At 38.1% G+C, this 24,286-nt stretch overlaps 1 protein-coding gene across 1 annotated transcript; it reads left to right on the forward strand.

The window, feature by feature from the left end:
* Positions 1 to 23,612: 23,612 nt before the first annotated feature.
* Positions 23,613 to 23,915, forward strand: LOC115519869 (M-phase-specific PLK1-interacting protein-like; the record flags this gene model as incomplete). Its single annotated transcript, XM_032594113.1, has 1 exon — positions 23,613 to 23,915. A coding segment is annotated over one exon (303 nt), but the record flags the coding sequence as incomplete, so codon positions are not given.
* Positions 23,916 to 24,286: the final 371 nt, after the last annotated feature.

Here is a 24,286-nt window from a genome sequence, read left to right on the forward strand (position 1 = left end):
AAGGGGAACCCTTTTACACTGTTGGTAGGAATGCAAACTGGTGCAGTCACTCTGGAAAACAGTATGGAGATTCCTCAAAAAGTTAAAAATATAAGTACCCTATGGCCCAGCAATTGTACTATGAGGTATTTTACCCAAAGGATATAAAAATATGGATTCAAAGGGGCACATGCACCCCAATGTTTATAGCAGCATTATCAACAATAGCCAAATTATGGAAAAAAGGACCCAAATGTCCATTGACTGATGAATGGGTAAAGAAGATGATGTGGTATATACATACTATGGAATAATACTCAGCCATCAAAAAGAATGAAATCTTGCCATTTGCAATGATGTGGATGGAGCTAGAGTGTATTATGCTGAGCAAAATAAGTCAGAGAAAGACAAATATCATATGATTTCACTCAAATGTGTAACTTAAGAAATAAAACATATGAACACATGGGAAGGGGGAGAAAAGAGAGAGGGAAGCAAATCATAAGAGACTCTTAACTATAGAGAATGAACTGAGGATTGATGGAGGGAGATGGGGGGGGGGATGGGCTATAAATGGATGAGGGTGTTAAGGAGGGCACTTGTTATGATGAGCAATGCATGTTATACGTAAGTGGTGAATCACTAAATTCTACTCCTGAAACCAATATTACATTATATGTTAACTAATTAGAATTTAAATAAAATTTTGAAAAAAAAATCATAGACTAATATCCATTATAAATATAGATGTAAAAATCCTCAACAAAATACCAGCAAACTGAATTCAGTAATACAATAAGAGAATTATACACCATGACCAAGTGGGATTTATCCTTGTAATGTGAGGGTGGTTTAATAAATAAAAATCAATTAATGTAATATATCATATTAACAAAATGAATGATAAAAACCACATGATCACTGCCGTTGGTACAGAAAAAGTGTTTGGCAAAACTCACTTTTCATGATAAACAAAAGTACTCAATAAACTAGGAGTAGGAGGAAACTTCCTCAATATGATAAAGAACTTATATGAAAGACCCACAGCTAATATAATAGTCAATGGTGAACAAAGTGAAAGCTTTTCCCTTAAGATCAGGAACAAACAAGAAAACCCATTTTCACCACTGTATTTAACATAGGGCTGAAGGTTCTAACTAAAACAATTAGGCAAGAAAAAGAAATAAGAAGCATCCAAATTGGAAAGGAAGAAGTAAAATTATCTTTGTTCAAAGATGACATGATATCATATGTAGAAAACCCTAAAGAACACACACACACACACACACACACACACACACACACACACACTGTTAGAGCTAATAAATGAGTTCAGAAAAGTTGCAGGCTACAAAATCGGCACATAAAAATCACTTGTATTTCTATACACTAGCAATGAACAATCCAAAATAAATTAAGAAAAAAATCTACTTATAATAGCATAAAAAGAATAAAATACATAAGAATAAACTTAACCAAGGGAGACAAAAGATTTATAGATTGAAAACATTGCTGAAACAAATTAAAGAAAGCAAGAATAAAGGAAAAGACAGCCTGTGTTCATGGATTGGAAGACTTAATATTGTTGAAATGGCAATACTCTCCAAAATAATCCTCAGATTCCATGTAATCCTGCCAAAATCCCAATGGCATTTTTTGCAGTAATGGAAAAGCCAACCTTAAAACTTATATGGAATTGCAAGGGACCCCAAAGATCATAAGCGGAGATATACATCCATAGAAAATAATTGACGTCCAGAAATAAACCCGTACATCTGTGGTCAATTGGTTGGGGTGCCACCCGTAACCATTCAATGGGGAAAGAATAGTCTTTTCAACAAATGGTGTTGGGACCACAGTATATCTATAGACAAAAAATGAAGTTGGATCCCTACCTTGTACCATAAATAAAAATTAACTCTAAATGGATCAAAGACTTAAGTTAAAACTATAAAACTCAGGGGCGCCTGGGTGGCTCTAGTCGGTTAAGCGTCCGACTTCAGCTCAGGTCACGATCTCACGGTCCGTGAGTTCGAGCCCTGCGTCGGGCTCTGGGCTGATGGCTCAGAGCCTGGAGCCTGCTTCCGATTCTGTGTCTCCCTCTCTCTCTGCCCCTCTCCTGTTCATGCTCTGTCTCTCTCTGTCTCAAAAATAAATAAACGTTAAAAAAAAATAAAAAAAAAAAAGTACAGGTGGGAATGCCATGCAACACGATGCTCTGGGTCTAAAGGGTGTAGCAATATAAGCTTGTCAGGCAGTTAGCAAATTAAGGTATATACAAGAGTAGGAAAATGCTTCTGTGCTCCATTTAGTAGATAAGTCTACAAGCAGGAAGTTGTTGTGTATGCCAATCCAGTGGTTCCTGGGAGGACCCCTGCAAAGTTATAATAAACAGGATCCAGAATGCAGGGATAAATCAGGCAGGATCAAGGCAGGGAATCAGGATGTGAAATATTTTATGAAGCACACATGATTTGGAGCCAGACTGAAGTGGTTATCCAAGCATTTTCCCTTCTTAGCTGTGTGACTTTTGCAAGTTCCTTAACCTTTCTGAGTCTCAATTTCTGTAACTGTAAAGTGAAATAATAATCACCACTTCACAGATTGTTATAAGGATTGGAAATGCTGTATGTAAAATGCCCAGCACAGTAGTAGACCCACAATATGACATCCATTCTTAATTGGTTAAGACATCAGTCCTTGTAAAGGCTGAGAGCTCCAAACAGTTGAGCCAAGGCAGCTCAATTTTATATGGTTGAAAAAAATCAAAAGGAAAACAGTATCTCATGACATGTGAAAATTATGTGGAATTCAAATATCAGTTTCCAAAAATCCAGTTTATTTGAGTACTAGTTCATTTGTATACTGACTATGCTGTTTTCATTCTACATATGCCAGAGTTGAATAGCTCTGACAGAGACCACATAGCCCACACAGACTAAAATATTTACTGTCTGGCCATTTATAGAGTTTGCCAACCCCTACACCCAATCTAGAAGGTGACATGAAATGCATATGGAAATAACAGCAAATTCAGACAGGCTGGAGTAAACACCATGTGACACCCAGCAGGTTCTGAGTGCTGGGAGCCTACAAAGGATAGCAGGGTGATCAAAGAAGACATCAGGGCAGAAGCAGCTTTCAAACTGGTCCTTGAAGGATAGTAAGGGTTTCCATAAGTGATAATTCAGGAAAGAAAATTCTAAACAAAGGAAGAGTATGAACAGAGAAAGGATAAGGAAAAATATAAGCTTTGGGGATAGGACACCCCAACTCTATAATCAAAAGGAATTACTAGTGGGGCATCTGGGTGGCTCAGTCAGTTAAGTGATCTCACGGTCACGATCTCACAGTTCGGCTCGTGGGGTCACGCTCCCCATCAGTGGCAGGTGGGGGGGTGGGGTGAGGCAGAGCCTGCTTGGGATTCTCTCTCCCTTTCTCTGCCTCTTCCCCACTCATACTGTCTCTCTCTTTCTCTCAAAATAAATACATAAACTTAAAAAAAAAAAGGAATTACTGGGAATGAAAAATGCGAATAGCCTACTGGTTGCTCTCTCTTTATCACATGCTACAAATCATTAATGATCACAAACATCAAATTTTAAATATAATTTAATTCTTATTCTATACTCTTCTCTGGAATTTAGTGTATTGCAAGAACTATTACAGCAAAGTATGCTAGAAAATTGTATAGTACAAAAAATAGGATCCACTTGGATTGGATTAGTCAATAGCCACACTATTGGTGATCTGAATAGACATGAATTTGTATGATTTCATTCTTCAGATTTGTCACTCTACCCCCCAAAAAATGTCCCAAAATTTTATAACTGTTTTTTTAAATATGTGAAGTCTACAATTGTGTCTGGTGGCTAAAGAGACAGTTAATAAAAATGTGCTAGTCCCTAGAAATCCTATATGACTGCCAAAGTAGATGAACTGTGTCAATAATCCAAAGGTCCTGAGCCCCCTGGATTGATGGTCGCTAAGTAGTCAATTTTTTACCCCTTTGCCAAGGTGTTTGCTTCTTGGCAAGTTAAGAATCTTCTCGGAAAATCATCTCTTAGGAAAAAGCAAAGTTCCAACCTTTGGAACTTGAGATGATTAAGGTAACTGTTTTACTTGATAAACCATGGGGTTGGTTAGAGAAGGAAATGTTTAGCTCTTGCTGCTGCTTTTGTGCACAACGTGTAAAGGACTTCATGGGCAAGATTTGCTGGGCAATATACTGCCAGCATCAGGGCTGGCAGCTCTTCACAGGGAAGCTTTGCTGGCAACATAGAAAGACATTATTTTCATCAAGCTCCCCCAAATCCTCCCAGTAATAAAGCTGCTGAGCCTATCAGGCAACCATCACAATTAAGAGCTACATTGCCTAGGTTCAAATCCCAACTCTACTCAGTTATTATGAATGACTGTAATATTTGAGTTCTCACAAAGTCAGTATAGTCACTCTTCTCTTCCTGTCAAAGAATCCTCAGTCTTCCCCAGGATTCATTCTATTAATGGTCCTACGGTTTTCACCATATAGTATAAACATCCAATTCTGTACACTTTCTTTTCTTATCACCATTCATCAGACCCTACTGAGGTCATTTATGGGATGTTAACACAGCAGCCTCAGAAAAGGCCTTCCCTTTTAACTTGCAAGAAGGATGAGCAGGCTAGAATTCTGTTTATGAGAGGTCTCTATCTATTATGGCATAGTCAAGCTAATGACCATCTGAATTATATTATATTTGTAGTTGAGGTCTTATAGCTGAAAGTGGGGCCAAAAATACCCTTTGATCCCTTAGATCTTCCAAGGGTCCCCAAGGATTTGTAAGCCTTTGTTGACTAAAGATAGTTCTCTGGCTCAAACTTAGATATGTGACTATTAGAATAAGAACCAATGGAGCACCTGGATGGCTCAGTTGGTTAAGCTTCCGACTTTGGCTCAGGTCATGATCTTGCAGTAAAATAGTTCGAGCACCCCAAGTCAGGCTCTGTGCTGACAGCCCAGAGCCTGGAGCCTACTTCTGATTCTGTGTCTCCTTCTCGCTCTGTCCCTCCCCACTCATGCTCTCTCTCTCTCTCAAAAAAAAAAAAATAAAATAAATAAAACATTAAAAAAAAAAGAATAAGAATCAATGACAAAGGCCACTATTAGTACTCAAAAAGTCTCATAAAAACAAAGCTAAAAGGGGAGGGGCATGGGGGATGGTGTTGTAGAAGAATTATCTGTGAAAAGTCAACTGTTTCAAAAAAGCCTCATTAAAGACTGAAGGAGTTTGAGGCACCTGGGTGGCTCAGTCAGTTGAGCTTGCGACCTCAACGCAGGTCATGATCCCATGGTTCACGAGTTTAAGCCCTGCATTGGGCTTGCTGCTGTCAGCACAGAACCTGCTTTGGGTCCTCTGTACCCCTCTCTCTCTGCCCCTTCCCTGCTTGTGCACTCTCTCTAAAAAATAAATAAATCTTTTTAAAAAATTGAGGTAGTTTGTTTTATCAAAGACCTAATATAGCATCTAATTTCAAATATCAGCTTTCAAATATCTTCACCAAAGATGACTTGCCCTTTTTTTTTTTTTTTTACTCATGAAGTATAAAGACCCATTAGGTTTAATGAATTAATCACTCAGAAAGCAGTCTCACTTGCTTTGGAAAGTTTCTAATACTGCACCAGTGTGAATTGGTTTGTGAGCATAATTCATTCGGGAAACATGCCTGTAATCCAAAGCACTCATATATCAAAGTGAATTTCAAGAACCATTGGCTCTGTTGTGATCATGTGACACTCAGCATCACCTACTACTCATATTGTAAGATATCACTCATTTATCAAGTTAAAATTTATTAGAGGGGCACCTGGGTGGTTCGGTTGGTTAAGCTTCTGCCTTCAGCTCAGGTCATGATCTCACGGTTTGTGGGTTTGAGCCTCAAGTTGGGCTCTGTGTTGACAGCTCAGAGCCCGTGGCCTGCTTCAGATTCTGCGTCTCGCTCTCTCTGCCCTCCCCTGCTCGTGCTCTGTCTCTGTCTCTCTCTCAAAACTAAACATGAAAAAAATTAAAAAATAAATGAACACTAAAAAAAAATTGTTTTAAGTACAAAACAATTTATTACAAATGTCTGTTCATCTTGCAGAACAAGTTACAATCCAAGGATTTACTATAATTAATTTGTGTCGTTTGGGCTGTTATGAATTCATCAACAAAAAGAAAAAAATGCTATTTTTCCTTTTTCTATTCAAGAAATACAGCCAAGTCTTTGTGTTTGAGTTTTAGGTTCCTTTGCCCCAGGAGGAATAACAGTGTTTTGTGTGTTTCCTAAGCTTTCTTTTTGGGAAGTCTTGACCCATGCAAGGAAATGGTATTAAGGCTTCTATGTTTCCTAGGAAATGAGAGTGCTGGCTTGGACTCCCAAATATTTGATTCTTGCAAGACCGGGAGAGGAATGGGGCTCTATGAGGAAAGGAAACCTCCACTAGCTTCTCCACAGTGCTCTAGATGTTGAAGGAAGTGGATGGGTACAGGGATATCTATGGAAGACAAGAGACTTGGGAATAGCCATGGGGATCTCCATGGCCAAGCTGCAGAAATTAGAGAGGATCTCAGGGAAGGATTGCTCTGTGGTCTACCTGGAGCCAAACAGTAAAGGGCCAGGTTGTGACAGAGGCATCATATAGCAGAAAAAGTGGATTAACAATGGTGACCACTATGGTCCAAAGACCCATCATGTCCGTAAGGCCAGAGTTCTTGTGCAGGCCCATGGCAGGTATGTGATTTATATTGAATTGTTTACTGACCTCGGCAAATAGGAATTCAGAAATAGACTCAATGTTAATTTAGATATCAAAACACTGCAACAAGTTGTTATGGAAAAACTCGTATCTATTTTGGGTTCCTTTACTAACCCATAGACTGGAAATAATAATAACATCCATCTCAGAGATAATTGGTGTGACCAAATGAGATATACTGTGTCAAGTATGAAATGCATTTCAAATGTTTTATACTGTTTTATACTGTTGTGGATACCGTTTTCTTCCCTTGCTGGAGTGTTCACTAACCACTTGCCCCAACGTCATCTCTCTCGTCACTTAAATAAGTGAAGACTCAGTTCATTGCAGCCAGCGAGAGTAGCTCTATGAACGTTAGGAATGATAAGTTTCTTTTGGAAAGGCTTTTTTTCTAGGTCAGTCTATTTTACCAGTGTAGGGAAATTGATTTAACCCTTTTCTGTGCAAACACACACAAAAAGGATTCTTAATCCTTCCCTGAGGGCTTTTTTGTTTGTTTTAACATTTCTCTTATTTTCTATTCTAGAATGACCTTTGAAGTTACAGTGACTTTTAACCATGGCTACTGTGAATGCAGAAATCTAGCCAAACAATGTAGGAAACTTTATTCAGCCTAAAAACCATCACTATGACTTTCTTGAAAGAATTATATTACAGGGGAAATGGTTTAAAATTCTAACTTGGGAGTTCTACTCCTGAAACCAATACTACACTCTATGTTAACTAACTTGAATTTAGATAAATAAATTTTAAAAATAAAATTCTAACTTGGAGGGGCACCTGGCTGGCTCAGGGCATATGACTCTTGATCTCGGGGTTGTAAGTTCGAGCTCCATGTTGGGTGTAGAGATTACTTAAAATAAAATCTTTCAAAAAATAAAATAAATAAAATAAAATTCTAACTTGGAGAGTAAGAGGGATAATCAGATAACAGATAATATTTAGATGACCGTCTAAAATACGCAAATGTATCACCCTTCTCAGAATTTTAGTAAATGGTCTGTAAACAATTTCTTAAAATTAGCTAGAGGATTTCTTCATTCGCAAAACTTTTTGTACTGGAAACAATCACTCTCTACTACTCCTCCCAACAACCTTAGGAGAGAGATGTTATTAGCTTCACTTACACAAGAGGAAGCAGCTTAGGAATATTTAAGGAATTTGCCCCAAGTTCTAAGATGTAGGGAATGTCAGGGCAGGGACCAGGGGCGCGTATATGTCTGAACCAAAGTCTAGACTCCACCGTGAAGCTCTAGGGTCATTCCCGCTTTCTGAACAACAGCAGCAAAAATCCTTTGCTACCTTTAAACTCTTATCTAACCCAGACCAATTCCTGACTCAAAGAAGAGTCTCAAACTCAAAGGCCTACAGGGCCTAGGCTGGTAACACAAATAAGTTAATATAGGTCATATTTAAGAAAAAACTCACATTGTTCCACAGTGTATAACTTGGCTACTGTTCAGCTTCAGTCAATTATTGTCCTGAGAGAAGTTAGACCTATTATTACCAGCCCCTAATTTTGTAACAGAAGCCAGAAATCTGGATTTTTGGGAAAAACACCCCAATTTTCAGATGTTGGCAATAAGGGTACTTGTTTTTAAAGAACAATACTTGAAAAAAATTCTGTATTTTTAAATAAAAAATAAAGCAATGCTACATGGGACAATATGTACAGGCTAAACTTTGTGAGACACAGTCTAGGGAGAAAAGGAAAACTTGTTCGATATTCTTACCTTTTGATTACTGACAGACTTTAGTCGATTTAAGTAAAAATAAATGACTTTCCAGACAGTACAATAAGAGAAAGGAGTCATGCCACAAGTACATGGTAGGAGAAAAACAGCTCATTAATTAATTGCAGTCTCATTTGTGTATATATATATATATATATATATATATACACCATGAAAATAATTTTTAGTGATCTTCCATCAGATTTTATTCCTTGACAACGAGGGTAAACATATAAAAATGTTGTGTACCAATTACTGGAAATACAGAAATTATATTAAATCTATGCATATCTCCTTTGACGACCAATTCACTGGAGCAATTTAAAGCTAAATCAAAATCAACTCATTCCTTTATGGCAAAAGCAATCTTATCTGCAGCCAGCCAAGAGAGCATTATCAGGTTTGGTGGTAGGTTTTTGTCCACACCCCCCCCCCACCCCCATGACAACTTAAATGAAAAGCCCTCAGGTTGAATTACAGCAAAAAAGGAAAAAAAAAATCCTATTTTCTAAAATCTTTCTCTAACTCTGACTCTCAGATCTCTGCACTAGAGATACGGCTGGAATGTGGATGTAGATGGGAGTAGTAGTGCCAGAATCTTTTCAATGGATGTGCTTCTAAGCACAAAATTTTTTAAAGAAGTTTCCCAATATCCCTCAATGGAAAAAAAAAAATTAATCTCTGGGCCTCAAAAAAAGTACTGTCTCCATTTCATTTTCATCAGCCATTCGCATTAGTAACTATAATATTTTCATTTGTCTCTTTGTTTTCCCCTCTCAGTTACATATACTTTTTAAAATAGTGGCTGTGTTTGAAGCTTTGTAATTAAATTATTGTGGATCCATCCTTGCATTTGTGAAGGCACGGTTTTCAAATAATATGTATTGAAAGACTGGAAGATCAAAACAGTAAAAGTGCAGAACAAAATTAGTCTCAGGGACCCATTTTCTCTTTGGGTTTCTTGTTTTTTTGTTTTTTTTTTTTTTCAACGTTTATTTATTTTTGGGACAGAGAGAGACAGAGCATGAACGGGGGAGGGGCAGAGAGAGAGGGAGACACAGAATCGGAAACAGGCTCCAGGCTCTGAGCCATCAGCCCAGAGCCCGACGCGGGGCTCGAACTCGCGGACCGCGAGATCGTGACCTGGCTGAAGTCGGACGCTTAACCGACTGCGCCACCCAGGCGCCCCTCTTTGGGTTTCTATCTATTACAATGATTTCGATCCTTAAGGCAAGGAAGAATCACATTCCTTCTACACAAAAGCAACTCTGAAAGTCATTATTTTGTATAATGCCTAACATGGAGCTTGATACAGAGTGAGTAGACTATAAGTGGAACTATAGTTGCTGAACTATATTGCAAACATTTTGTAAAATCTGAATTTTAAACAGCATTAGGTCAAAATGTTTACTCTTTGAACTTCTGTCTTTTTATTTACTCATAGGTCCTTTGGTCTGGCTTGAGATGCACAGAGCTAAGACCTAGGAGATTTAGCACACCTTAAATAGGGAGTCAAATAGTATGCTAAGTGAAATAAGCCAGACAGAGAAACACAAACACTGCATGGAATCACTTACATGTGGAATCCAAAAAAAAAGTTGAATTCATTGAAACAGCAGAGAAGTGGGTGCCAGGGGCTGGGGAAAATAGGGAGAGGTTGGTAAAAGAATACAAACTTTCAGTTGTGAGATGAATAAGGTTTGAGAATCTAATGATCCAATGTATAACATGATCACTTTATTGCTAACAACTGTATTGTAGAACTGAAATTTGCTGGGTAAAATTTAAATGTTCTCAAATACAACAAAAAAGGCTAATATGTGAGGTGATGGATGTGTTAATTAACTCCATGGAGGGAATTCTTACAAAATGTACATGTATATCAAATCATTACATTGTACAGTTTAAATATCTTATAATTTTACTCATCAGTTATACCTTAATAAAGCTGGGGGGGGGGGTGGGAAAGGGAGCCAAAGGCAGTGAACGGTTATATAAACCAAGTTAAAATGTTGACAAGGGTCTTGCCATTTCTGAATGTTTCCAACTATGTAAGGAGAACATTTTTCATTGCTAAAATGGGCATGTATAATTTTTTAAATTAATGTTTTTCTTATTTCAACCAGAAAAGGAAGAGTGAAATCAAAGGAATTTACACTTCCAAAGAATTTTTTAGGAACTTTGGATGCAAAGAAAAAGAGCAGCTTCATATGGTGAGTTGTCATGTTGAGAAAAAAAAAAAAGGAGCTAATGAATGGGAATATAGAACCTTGAGACAACTATCACTGTATTTGTAGAAAACTGTTAGCTATTTTAAGTCTAAAGTGGCCCAGGTTTTCTAGAATTAATTTCAATTTTAAAAATCTATAAAACTGCAAGCCCTGTACTTGTTCCGGTTGGGCCTATAAGAATGTCCTATTTCCATGGCAAAGCTTTAAGTAAAATTTTTAAAGGTGAAAATCATGGCAAAAGATCAAAGGATGAGAAATAGGTGGCAGGCTGTATAGTCGGTTCTACATCAATAGCATTCAGCCGCCTCCTCCTCCTATTTCTTGATAAAAACCCATTAATTCCCACTCCCTTCTGTGCTAACATTCAAGAAAAATATGCTTGGACCTGCCTCGCACACTGTGAGAAGCACAAGAGTAGAATCATGCTAAACATCTGAAATAGCTCTATTCAACTCGTGGCTGTGCGACCAGCACTCTCGTCCCTCCGCATACATTGTCCTTGCAAAGCCTGAAGGAAAAATGATCATCTCCTTTATTGCCTGGGGTAGAAAGATCAGATTAAGGGACATAAAAAGGTTATGCAGTAACCAAACAGGAGACAAGCATTTCTAACCCTGGGCTCATGGCAATAATTTTTCCATACAATTTGGGCAATACCCATAGGGTAGATGTTTATCTGTGACATTTCTTTTTTTTTTTTTTTTTTCAACGTTTATTTATTTTTGGGACAGAGAGAGACAGAGCATGAACGGGGGAGGGGCAGAGAGAGAGGGAGACACAGAATTGGAAACAGGCTCCAGGCTCTGAGCCATCAGCCCAGAGCCCGACGCGGGGCTCGAACTCACGGACCGCGAGATCGTGACCTGGCTGAAGTCGGACGCTTAACCGACTGCGCCACCCAGGCGCCCCTATCTGTGACATTTCTTAAATAAATTTGCTTATTTTGGAGAAAGCAGGAGAGAATAAAAGGACAAAGGTGGAGGATTACATTTGACCATTCTAAAATGTGAACCTCTGACCTCCAACTATTACTTTCATGTGGGTAAAACATAGCACTTCAAGGTTTTACATACAGATGGCACCTAGCCAATCTACATCCTTCTCAGTAAACTTTTTAAAGAGTAAAATATATACACAAATCATTAAGTATACAGTTAGATGGATTTTTCATAAATTAATCCATGTAGCCAGCACCAAATCAAGAGTCAGAACATTATCCACATCCCAGAAGCTCCCCTCATGACCCTTTTGGTCACTCTCTTCCCCCAAAGGACACCACTATTCTCACTTCTAACCACATAGGTTCATTTTAATAAGTATTTATTTTAATGCACTTAAATTTATGTCTTTTTGAGTACTTGGCTCCAGATAAAATCTGTATATATATATATTGAGCCAACCTAGCTGTCTTAGGCATTCATTGACTACTCAGCTACACTGAGTATTACACAGTAAGTACCATTTTGGAACAAAAAACCCCAGGTTTTGTCCCTGTGGCTCTGCCCCAAATTAGTTGTGAGATCTAGATGGAGTAACTTTTCCATTTGGGCCCTTAAATACCTGTTTGTAAAGTAAGTATATTTAAGTAGAAAAGGTTCAAGGTCTCTTCTGAAAGAATATACTTAGCATGAAAATATCATGAATATATACTTTCAACTACATATACCTTTCAAATACATACATATATTCAAATATAATACTTATATATTCAATTGAACATATATTCAATTACATATAATTATATATAAATAACATAACTTTATACAGAGATTTATAAAATATTGTGCCTATTTACTTTACTTCAAAGACAAATATTTATTATGGCACTGTGGCCAATATACATGGGTAATAAGAGTATATATGGGGTCCCTGCTCTCATGCTGTTTCCAGTTTTACTCTAACTTAAGCAAAAAAGTTAATTAGTGATTAATGATGAAGCAGGGCATATGGGTGGCTCAGTTAAGTGTCTGACTTTGGCTCAGGTCATGATCTCACAGTTCGTGGATTCGAGCCCCGTGTCGGGCTCTGTGCTGACAGCTCAGAGCCTGGAGCCTGCTTCGGATTATGTGTCTCCCTCTCTCTCTGCCCCTCCCCCACTTGTGTTCTGTATCTCTCTCAAAAATAAATAAGCATTAAAATTTTTTTCTTTAAATAAAGGGAAGGTACCATGGGCCTAAGTGCCTATGGATCATTTCCTCCCAAAGGGACACAGAATTCAAGGAAATAAGGGAGCTCTATCTAGAACTCCAAAGTAGAAAAAAATTACAGTGTCTGAGCCTTGAGAATCTTTTCTTTTTTTCTACTCAGTGAAAACTTCTCTTCTCCAAAGTGTCAGTGCCCTTATCTCTCCCTATTAAAACCTATTGTTAAGATTAGTTTATTCTCATTAATGTGTAAATGGTTGCCAAACCTGAATATTTTCTCTCACAAAAGTGTTTATACTGACCAAGACATTTTGATTTTGAGGAATGAATTTCTGGTTACAGAATTTCAAATATCAGAGAGTCAGAAGGGCAGGACCTCTTTTAGACAAGGAACAACTAAAATCACCCTCTTCAGGGAGCCTTAAAGCAAACTTCTCTCCCAATGTTAGTGGCCACGATTTATTAAGCACTTACATTGGCCAACATTGTGCCAACCTCTTTATATACATCATCTCATTTATTTCCACAGACACTATTATGATTTTTTTGACATTATTATCATTTTTATTTCACAGATGAAAAAGCTGTTAGTTCCTAGCCCAAGGGCACACAGGGAATGGCACTAAATCCCACCTTTGCCTTTCTGAAATGCCAGTCTGATCCTGGGTTTGGCAGCAGTTACCAGCCAAAGGCAAAAGGAGAGGCCAAAGTTCCCCAGGGCAGTCCCAGGAAGGGAACACACTCTTCTGGAACATTGGTAGTGAAGGCCTGAGAGGAAAGGAAACACAACCACTGTTATTTCTGCTTCTGGCAGCTCTGGGCTTCCTCCTTCAGACTAGACACTTACAGAAGCTGCATTAATGCTATCAAGGCCCTGATAACTTAAAGAGTGGCAAGATTCTAAGGGTGCATTGAAATACTGCTCCCAAAGGCCTACAGATCAACCTGCTGGGCAGCCCTGACTTAAAGTCATTCCCAGCCAACGTGTTATAGAAGCTTCTGAGGCTAATAGGGACTTCAGCTATAAATCAAGAGTGGCCTCTGAACATCCTGACAGGGCATAAAACATCCAAAACTCCCCTCTGAACACAAGCACTGACCATGTCTCCTAATTCTTATAAGGAAATGCTGCAGTCACTCCAAAGGGCTTGTTGTATACTGTAGGTAGAATTGTAAAGCCCTGAGGCTTTTCAAAGGGCCTTTACTAAACAGGGGTTCTAAGTACTATGCTGAGAAAGAGAACACAGCTTCGTAACAGGTATCCCCAGCACTTAAAGGGAGTATCTCTAATGATTCCCACATATGTGATGCAACATTCTAAAAGTACTCAAAACCAAAAATTAATTCAAAACCTAGGTACAATCTCCCACCATGCTTGGGATGAGAAGGGATGTCAAAACCCTGCAATAGAACACAGCTACTCCAGAAAGCAAGGGATCATTGACTACTCATTGAAGCTAGATCTCAACAAGTGATGATTGCATTTGTTTCAAGAAGATTACTGGAATTTTGTCCAGAATGGTTTCAGCGCCAGTCCAACACAATGGAAAGGTAAGTTTGGGACTATGGCAACCCACAATAATTATAGAGACTCATTTGGGGCAGTTCCGTTTATAGGAAGACAGATTGAAGTCTCAAACTACTAAATTCAAACAAATGAAAATATGCTCAATCCAAGTCAATTGCTCATAAAGAAATGAAATTAAGCTGCATTGTTTTAATCCAAATGAGTTTTTCAAAATGTTATTCGCAAATATCCAGCTTTATCTAATTTTATGATATATTTTATTCTAGGCCCTAACATTGCTACAGTTTGTTTTAGGGGCCAAGATATGGCTGTGACTTGGCTTAAGTGAACCACCAGCTTCTAAGGAGACTTATCAGGGAGTGTAAGATAAACAGAAGTCAGTGGTATGTTCAGGGTTGTTGGACGGGTTTTGAAGGAGGAGGAGAAGGGGCATCAAAGACTTGCACACCATCAGAGGTGAGGACGCCCAACTTCTCCGCGTTCCATTTCCTCTAATCTGGATTGGCATGTCTGACCAAATTCTTGCCTCTGGTGCCACTTTTAAAATCCTAAGAGATGAGAACATCAGAGTACTATTTATTATACTTTTAAAAGGATGGTCTCAATTCAAAATGAGGTAGATCTATATTGACTGACGTGCAGCAACTGCAAAGATACATTATTAAACATTTAAAAAAAGAAAGTTCCAGAGTGTCATCTATACTGTGCTATTTGTGTATTTTTTTTAAAAGGGGGGGGGGAGGAGAAAGGTATACATAAATGCTTTTTTGTGCATATCTAGATTCTAGAAGGATACCTTAGAAAGAGGTAAAGATAAAGGGATCAGATAAGGGGATCTTGGGACTGAGATATCCACCTACACTATACGCCTTTCAGAGTTATACCATTTTTCTGAGTTGAGAAGGTAATCGTGAAATAAAGTGCAACATTTAATTGAGAGTTATATTTTCCAGACCAATATTTGACTTTGAAATTTAACACAAAGTACTGTGCGGAAATAAAGTCACCCAATGATGTCTTAAACAGCTAGTCAAGCCCAGGAGGATTTTTAAAGTGCAAATGTCAGTCCATTTTCAATAAACCTGCTTCTTTTGCTGCTGTTTTTAGTCTTTTTTTTTTTTGGCCCTCAGATTTTCTGAAGATTGAAATCTTCATGGTTGTGAAAGAGAAATCACAAAGACTAAAAGAGAAAATGTGTTGTTGTGTTAGTTATTAAATAAAAGTGATTCCCCTACTCTCTGGAGACAGAATTACAAAGAAAAGCTGAAGTCATCTAAGATTTATTTCTCAGTCCCTAACTGCTTGTGAATATGGATCAAGATTGACACCCAGTGGCCAAATTTAATCCTTTCTTTTTTTCCACTGAAATTCCCTTTCTGGGTAATTAGCCATTTTCTAAAATGTCCCTTTATTTGTTTTCAATTGTAAATATTATTAAAATCTATGTCTTGTTTATTTAAAGTGTATCATATCTTATAAAGCCAGATTCAACTAGTAAGTCTTATTTCACACATAATTAATAGATTTATGTCTGTATCCTCTTTTTTTATGCATTTTCTTACCTAACAGTAAAAAGCAATTTGTGGCGGGGGGGGGGGGAGCAGAGGGATGGGCAAAATGGGTGAAGGTGAGTGAGAGAGTCAGGCTTCCAGTTATGGAATGAATATGTGACAGGGATGATAGGCACAGATAGGGAATATAATCAATGGTATTATGATAGCATTGTATGGTGACAGATGGTAGCTACACTTGTGAGCATAGTATGACATACAGACTTGTCCAATCACTATGTTGTACACCTGAAACTAATGTAACATTGTGTGTCAACTATACTTCAATTAAAAAAAAAGACTATTTGCCCTCACTTGACAAAAAAATGTATTCAATTTCTAGTAGAAGCTAATGGAATAAATTAGAATTATATAGCAAACCTAATTGGACAACAAGATAATTTACATCCTTAACTTTTCCTAAAGCAAATAGCAAAATTAACTGTTCTGATTGGTAAGTTACTTATAGATAATTAAACATTAATGATTTTAATTTTGAAATCTTGAGGGTGATATAATTGCACATAAAATATGCTAATTAGGAAATTCTATCAGAGTTGAAGTTTGCTTCTATTTAAAGAGGAGAGGGGCACCTGAAAGACTTAGTTGGTTAAGCGTCCAACTCCTGACTCCTCGACTCAGGTTGTGATCTCAGTGTTTATGAGGTTGAGCCCCTGCTTCAGGCTGGCACTGACAGCGTGGAGCATGCTTGGGATTCTCTCTCTGCCCCTCCCCTGCTCTCTCTCTCCCTCTCTCAAAAATAAACAAATTAATAATAATAATAATAATAATTTAAAAAATAAAGATAAGGAGAAAAATGCATACCATGTATAATTTTGTAAATCAGTCTCTTATATGAACACTGGAAATTTTGTGGTAAGATTTGTATTGTGGCATCTATTTTAATGGTTCTAAAGAATAGAAAGAAAAAATCCTTAATTTTTATGATATTAATATTTTAGCAAATACATATGACATGTGTAACACAGATTACCAAACAAGCTGTGAATTTAAGAATCAAAAAGATCAAAGTCCAAATTCTAACTGGGCAATCTTGGACAAGTCTCAGCATTTTACTAAACTTGAAATCCCTTTCCTATAAAATGGAGCTATTAATCCTTCCTTGCAGGGCTGTCGTGAGGATTAAATGAGATATAATTTTAAATGCTTATCACGGTACCAGGCACATAAATATATAAGAGTATTTATTATTACCTGAATACCAGAAACAGCAAGGTTACTAAAGTCAAACCCCCATGAACCAGACTTCTCTTCTTGAATCAAGTTTCCAATAGCTGCTTTGATACAGGTGAACAGGGGTCCCAGATAATCTGAAAGTATAAATAATCCAAAAAATCAAATAATCCAAATAAAATCGCTTACAAGTGGGTTTCTATTATACAATACTTTTATGGCCTACTTACTTTCACAATCATTTTTTAAATCAAAAATTAAAATTAGATTGAAAATCAGGGCTCTCCAAACTTTTTTCCTTTCAGGAAAAAAAAAATCCAATAAACCTATAAACCTCCATGTATGATATATGTAAATTACTTATATTTGGTATAGACACACTATTGACCTCTTATGCATATTATAAAATATGCCCAAAATAAAAATGTTTGAAGTATGAACTAAATATAAATCGAAGTGGAGACATTCTTTTCTATCTCAAAATGGAATATCTTGCACATGCTTGGGGAGGGTACCTCCCATTCTGGAGGTGTTACACTAACAGTTCTCTGACTTCTCACCAGTGAAGGGCAGAGAAACTAACTGATTGGTGATCTGGCACACTGGAACAAGCAAGGGCTTTAAGGACCCCAGTCTTTTCTTGCATTGGAAACCGCTCTTCCATTTATGACTGGTGCAGTCTTCACAGATCTCTTCATCTCTTTAAGCCTCAGGGTTCTCTTCTATCAAAGGAAGGTGATTATACCCACATATGATACTATCCATAAAGCACAGTTGTGGGAGCACAGTATCGTTATTACTTAGAGGTGAAAGAAGCTTTCAAAGGTCACTTAGGACGCTGAAGCTAGAATGACACAGTCCACCAGATTTTCAAGTCTGGGAGACTTGCCAAAAGCCACAGAGCTAGCTAGCTACAGACAAATCCAGAACCATCCTGTTGTCCTTACTGAGCTGTTAACTACCTCAAAAAGGGTGCTGCCAGGCAAGTTTTCTCTGGAATTGGGAATTTTAATTCTGCCATGAAATTTCCCATAAATTTTGTCCCATCTGTAATCTACACAGAGGTACAGTTAAGGATACAATTACCAATATACTCTTATGATATGGTTTTAAAAAATCCCACAAGTCACAAAGTAAAGTATGTCCTATTACCAGCACCAAAAATCTCTTCAAAATATTTTATTTTTAAATCTACAGAAGAGGAAAAGCTCTGGTCTAGAAGAAATGAAACTTAGATTCTGGTTCCAATTGTGATGTGAACAAATCACTTGCTCACTCTATACTTTATTTTCCTCAGCTAGGTATTAAAGGGAAATGATAATTTACTTATTGCAAGGACAGCATAAGCATACAATAAACAATAATATAGGTTAGTGAAAGGATTCTATGAATAACAATCATTGCTAATGACGCGCACGCACACACACACATACACTTGAGGACTCTTCCCAGACCAAAAGAAAGATCTGGTCCCTTTAGAGACAAGACCATAGACTACTCCACCAGGCCATGGGTTTCACCAACAAAAATCACTGTCATTTCTGCCTTCTCCAATCCCCCCTCTTGTCCTCTGACTACTACAGGGGCTGGCCTCTGTCCTAGACCTATTCTGAGCCATTCCTTATCAGCAGCCCCAGGCCCTCCAGCCTGTAGACAAGGTATATGGTTTGCTAAGAATGAGCCTTGGAATCCCACATAGCCAGGTCACAACATTTCCCACCTGACTTCTCCCTGACCAAGTCATCTCAGTCCTTAAGACTGAGCAGCTGCCTTGGCTCAACTGTTTGGAGCTCTCAGCCTTTACAAGGACTGATGTCTTAACCAATTAAGAATGGATGTCATATTGTGGGTCTACTACTGTGCTGGGCATTTTACATACAGCATTTCCAATCCTTATAACAATCTGTGAAGTGGTGATTATTATTTCACTTTACAGTTACAGAAATTGAGACTCAGAAAGGTTAAGGAACTTGCAAAAGTCACACAGCTAAGAAGGGAAAATGCTTGGATAACCACTTCAGTCTGGCTCCAAATCATGTGTGCTTCATAAAATATTTCACATCCTGATTCCCTGCCTTGATCCTGCCTGATTTATCCCTGCATTCTGGATCCTGTTTATTATAACTTTGCAGGGGTCCTCCCAGGAACCACTGGATTGGCATACACAACAACTTCCTGCTTGTAGACTTATCTACTAAATGGAGCACATATTGGAGCCCACAGAAGCATTTTCCTACTCTTGTATATACCTTAATTTGCTAACTGCCTGCCTGACAAGCTTATATTGCTACACCCTTTAGACCTAGAGCATCGTGTTGCATGGCATTCCCACCTGTACTTTCATTTCTCTCTCATCTCAAGCCCAGCTTCCTTCTTTTCATGCCAGCCCACGTTCCTGAGGTTCCAGCATGCTTTTACATCGGAGCCTGCCTTAGCAGCAACACACACAACACCTTATTATCTCCCTAAAATAATGTCTTAAGGAACTAACAAATTATTCACTACCTTGGAAAATATTATATTTCATTTGGATGGGTAATTGTGCATATGCTTTTTTTTTTTAAAGTAATCTCTATGTCCAATGTGCAGTTTGAACTCACAACTCTGAGATCAAGAGTCACATGCTCTAACTAATGAGCCAACAAGGCACCCCTTGGATGGATAATTGTGATTCACCATTAAGAAAAAAAACCAGCAGATATTTAGGCTGTCTTTTAAATGACAGAACAGTCATTTGAATTGAAAACATCTGAGTATCAAGAAACCCAAAATCTTTTTAATCTTTATAGATACACAGGGAACAGAATGGGATGGTACCCCCCCACGCCCACCCCCCACACCTGCTTTTTAAAATTCAGGGACAGTGATATAAAGCCTCAATAGAGGGCAATAAGCCACATGAAATTTTTAATTTTTTTATGTCTTTATTTTTTTTATTTTGATTCAAAGAGACAGACTGTGAGCCAGGAGGGGCAGAGAGAGAGGGGGAACAGAATCTGAAGCAGGCTCCAGGCTCTGAGCTGTCAGCACAGAGCATGACATGAGGCTCGAACTCATGGAGTGTGAGATCATGACCTGAGCTGAAGTCGGACGCTTAACTGACTGAGCCACCCAAGTGCCCCAATACACATGAAATTTTAATGAGCTCACACTAATTCTCCAAGTTCAGGGAAATGCAAAAAAGCACTATAATCACATTTTATAGGCATTTTAAAAAGAAACATAGAAAACATAAATTAAAATTAACTATGATATTGTAAGACTGAACCTTGCAGATTTTACAGAATGGGAATCATGCCACACACTTGTGACAGGTCACTTTACTAGACCTTAAAAGTCCTGATTTACAAGAAATATCCTGCACTTTTCATGCTCTAGTGAACAAAGCTATCTCCAAAGTTGAAGCCTTAGCTATGATCCCAATTATATAAATTTAGGAAACAGTTTACTGAAATTCAGACCTATAGCAGAAAGTAAATGCAAGGCTCTTGCAAAGTGGCTTCCACTCCTAACTTCAAATGTGAATGTCTTTTATCTGAGGCAACTGTGCAACAATTATCTAAACAGCTATTATCAAGGTTAGATGGGAATAACTCTGTTCCCATCACCAAAAAGTGCCCAGAGAAACGTACCAGACTCATATGACACCTTTGCTCTAATTAGACTTTAAGGTCTAATTAGATAATGTACACTTTCTCCCTTCCTGTCTGGGGAATGACCAAATATCAAGTATCAAAAGTGGACTTGGGCAGAGTGATTCGGTAAGACCAGCTGGATAGGAAATACATACTCCCTTAGACTATGCTTTTACTTCAATAAGTGATAGTGTTTCACTTTCGTTGGCATTGTTTTCTTTTGTGTCAGAAACTGTAAAGCCAAGTACTTCACCCTATTTGTGAGGACCAGTAAAACATGTCCCTCGCAACTCTTATACAGCAGCCAAATTGCTAAGAGAATCTTAAAGGATAGAGATCAGAACTAATCAGCATCAGGGCCTTAGCAAAGCAGCTAGAGTCTACTCAAAACTTCAGACTTCAAAGAAGACAAAAGTTGGTTTCCACACAAGTTCCCATCAATGTTGACAAGGTCATGGATGTCAACCTGTATCAGGCCTTTTTCATGACTTGCTGCTATAATAATCGTGTGTATTGAGAGAAGATTTTCATGCCAAGAAACCACTCTGATTCTTTTTAATTTGCCATCAAAAAACATCACAAGTCTTCTAGTTAAATGTAGAAACTGGTCTTTACATTTCCCTAAGCCTCTAGGAGATGATCTCTATTGATATTACCAGAAGGGAACTCATTCTGGATGTCCCGGAGCACAGGGAGGTACAGGTAGCCTTTGCCTGTTGCAATTTGATGTTGATATTTTGGTTCTTTTGTGCTCCTGTTGTCCCCTGGTTCAGTAATGGGACAGTGAGCAGAGGAAGTGGCTGAGGGATCCTATAATAATTTTTTTTCATGTTTACTTATTTATTTTGAGAGGGAGAGAGAGAGACCATGAGGAGGGGAGGGGCAAAAAGAGGGAAAGAGAATCTCAAGTAGTCTCAGTGTTGTTAGCCCAGAGCCTGACGCAGGCTCAATCCCAGGAACCATGAGATCATGATCTGAGCCAAAATCAAGAGTTAAACACTCAACCATCTGAGCCACCCAGGTGCCCCTATCCCATAGTAGTTTTGCAGTCATAGGAATTCTCTTGCCCCTGACCTGCACATTCTTTGCCCTGTTGCCCATAAATAACAGGCTGCACAACATAATCACCAAAGCCACTGATTTTCCAAGACAAATGACCAATAAATTTTGATTAAAAACTTATAGTTCTGTATCAAACCTCTGCTACAGTAATCACAGAGTCATGGCATTGGTTAGCAACACATGGATTACAAGATAATATTTTGACAATTCGTGGTTTAATATAATTTTCAAAAAAAAGATAAAATCATAACTTTCATAGATACAAAGATGAATGTGTATTAAAGATTTTATTTAATTTAATGAGGAAACTGAGGAGGATTTACAACCAATCAAAGCAGAAGTCAAAAAAGCACAAATTTACATGGAGTAAGGAAATGGGAAATGATTGCGCAAATGAAGGCAAAACTAGCTTCTTCCACAGTGGAGGATAGTCAATTGAACCTCTACTACACAGGACAGAATTTGCATGTCTATAGACAAGAATTTTTTTTTACATGACTATCAGTTATCTACAATTTACAGAACTGTAAAGCCCCCATAGAATCAGAATCAGATAACATAGAAGGGTGTCCCCTAGATAGTGCATAGTTTTTCACTGAAGCACAAAATTGTTCCTACAACATCTATGTTTATACCAACTTGAGATTAAAGAAGTAATGGATAGGTAACTGTTGTCCAAGTAAACAGTCTGAAAGAATGGTACAAATTATCAAAGATCTTTCAAGGAGCATGACCAATAAGACTTTCCCAGTTTTGTACCATTAAAATGTCACTCCATGTTCAACAATAGTATTAAATACTATTATGTGTGTAATTGTACATACAGTTAGTTCCAGAATGCTGGTTGAACCATTTTGTTCCATGTTCCTTGAGGAGCCACAGCCCCAAACTGTTGAGACACTGTTCTATCTGCACCTAAACTTCACTTATCTCTTTTCTCTCTCTCTCTTTCTTTCTTTCTTTCTTTCTTTCTTTCTCTCTCTCTCTTTCTTTTACCACAAGAGTAGGATCTGAATAAAAAAGAGCTCCTGGCTCCTGGAACCATAACTGAGATAATGACGACTCTTACATGCAGTGTTCCAAGTTCAGATGCCATATTGATTGACAATAAATGTCTTCCTCCAGCATCTCCTCTAGTATCATTTGGCTTTGATTTTACTTACTTTTATTTTATTTTATTTTATTTTATTTTATTCTATTCTATTCTATTCTGCTCCACCAACCAAGGTCTCACAACTCCATAAAGTCAGGGAAGCATTAATTCCTCCCTAGTCACTACAATTGCTGAAATGGAGTCAGCTGATATTTCCACAGTTGTTTGTACAGCTCAGAGACAACTTTATGAATGTCATACCCTTCCTTGACATTATAAGCCAAATGGAGACAAGTGGAAATATATGCTATAGGCCTGCCTAATAATTGGCACGTGTCAGGATCATATTTTTAAAATATTAAACTGATGCAGTTTTGGTCTCATAACCTTTAGTAATTCCTGGTTTCCCTGAAGCTCCCTACATATAGCCTAGAAGAAAGAGGCCAACTGAGTCTATTCATCAGTTCACAGAAGACACAACTGTTTCAAAGCAAAAGCAAAGCGACTAAGGGAAGCAGCTTCCGGGGTACCCGGGTGTAGGCAACCACAGCTACCCTCCTCTTGTGATGGTAGGGGACTGTGTGCCACACGCTGCCTGTGGTTTGGGCCGGGTCTAGGCCCTACAGGAGCAGCCAATCTCCACCACAGGGCAGCAGCTTCCTGGAGTAGAAGGAAAGAGGGGTGATTTGGGTCTCAGTACCCTGGCAGCTATTCTGGCTCCTACTCCAAGTCACCCTCGGGGTTGCAATTCGGATACTCCCCAGGGCAGCAGAAAACCCACCCCAAGGGTTCTTCAAGGACATCTACACCCTTTGGATCAGGGTGTGGTGGAGAAAAAAGAATGTCTAATGAGTTGGAAAGTTACTTCAAGCCTTCAATGCTTGAAGACCCTTGGGCTGGCCTTGAACCCGTATCTGTAGTGGATTTTAACCAACAATACAACAGTATTCAAACATTCAGAGGCAGAAAAGGAAGATACTTTTGTTAACATTTCTGAAATTCATCTAGAAGCTTTCCATGTCAGGAACATCTTGGACAAAACTTTCACTTGTGTAATTACATTGAACTTAAGATGGTGACTTTGAATATTTAGTTGGGTCTTCTTGATATTTTTCATCATATCAAGTGTTGTTGATATTAGAGAAGACATACAGTAGAATAATTTGCAGTATTTAGCTCTTTAGAAGTGCCTACCACATTTTAGAGAATTTACAGTTTCCAAATATTTCACGTTCACAGTTATATAATGGACATTTGTCTTTCAATGTTTTCCAATGTTTTAAAATAAAACATTTTGTCTTTTTGGAAAAAAAAAAAAGCAAAGGGACTAAGTTGCAAGTGTTTGATAAGGTACAGTAA

Source organism: Lynx canadensis, chromosome C1 (genome assembly GCF_007474595.2).
Source record: "Lynx canadensis isolate LIC74 chromosome C1, mLynCan4.pri.v2, whole genome shotgun sequence".
In the NCBI taxonomy this organism is placed as follows: Eukaryota; Metazoa; Chordata; class Mammalia; order Carnivora; family Felidae; genus Lynx; species Lynx canadensis.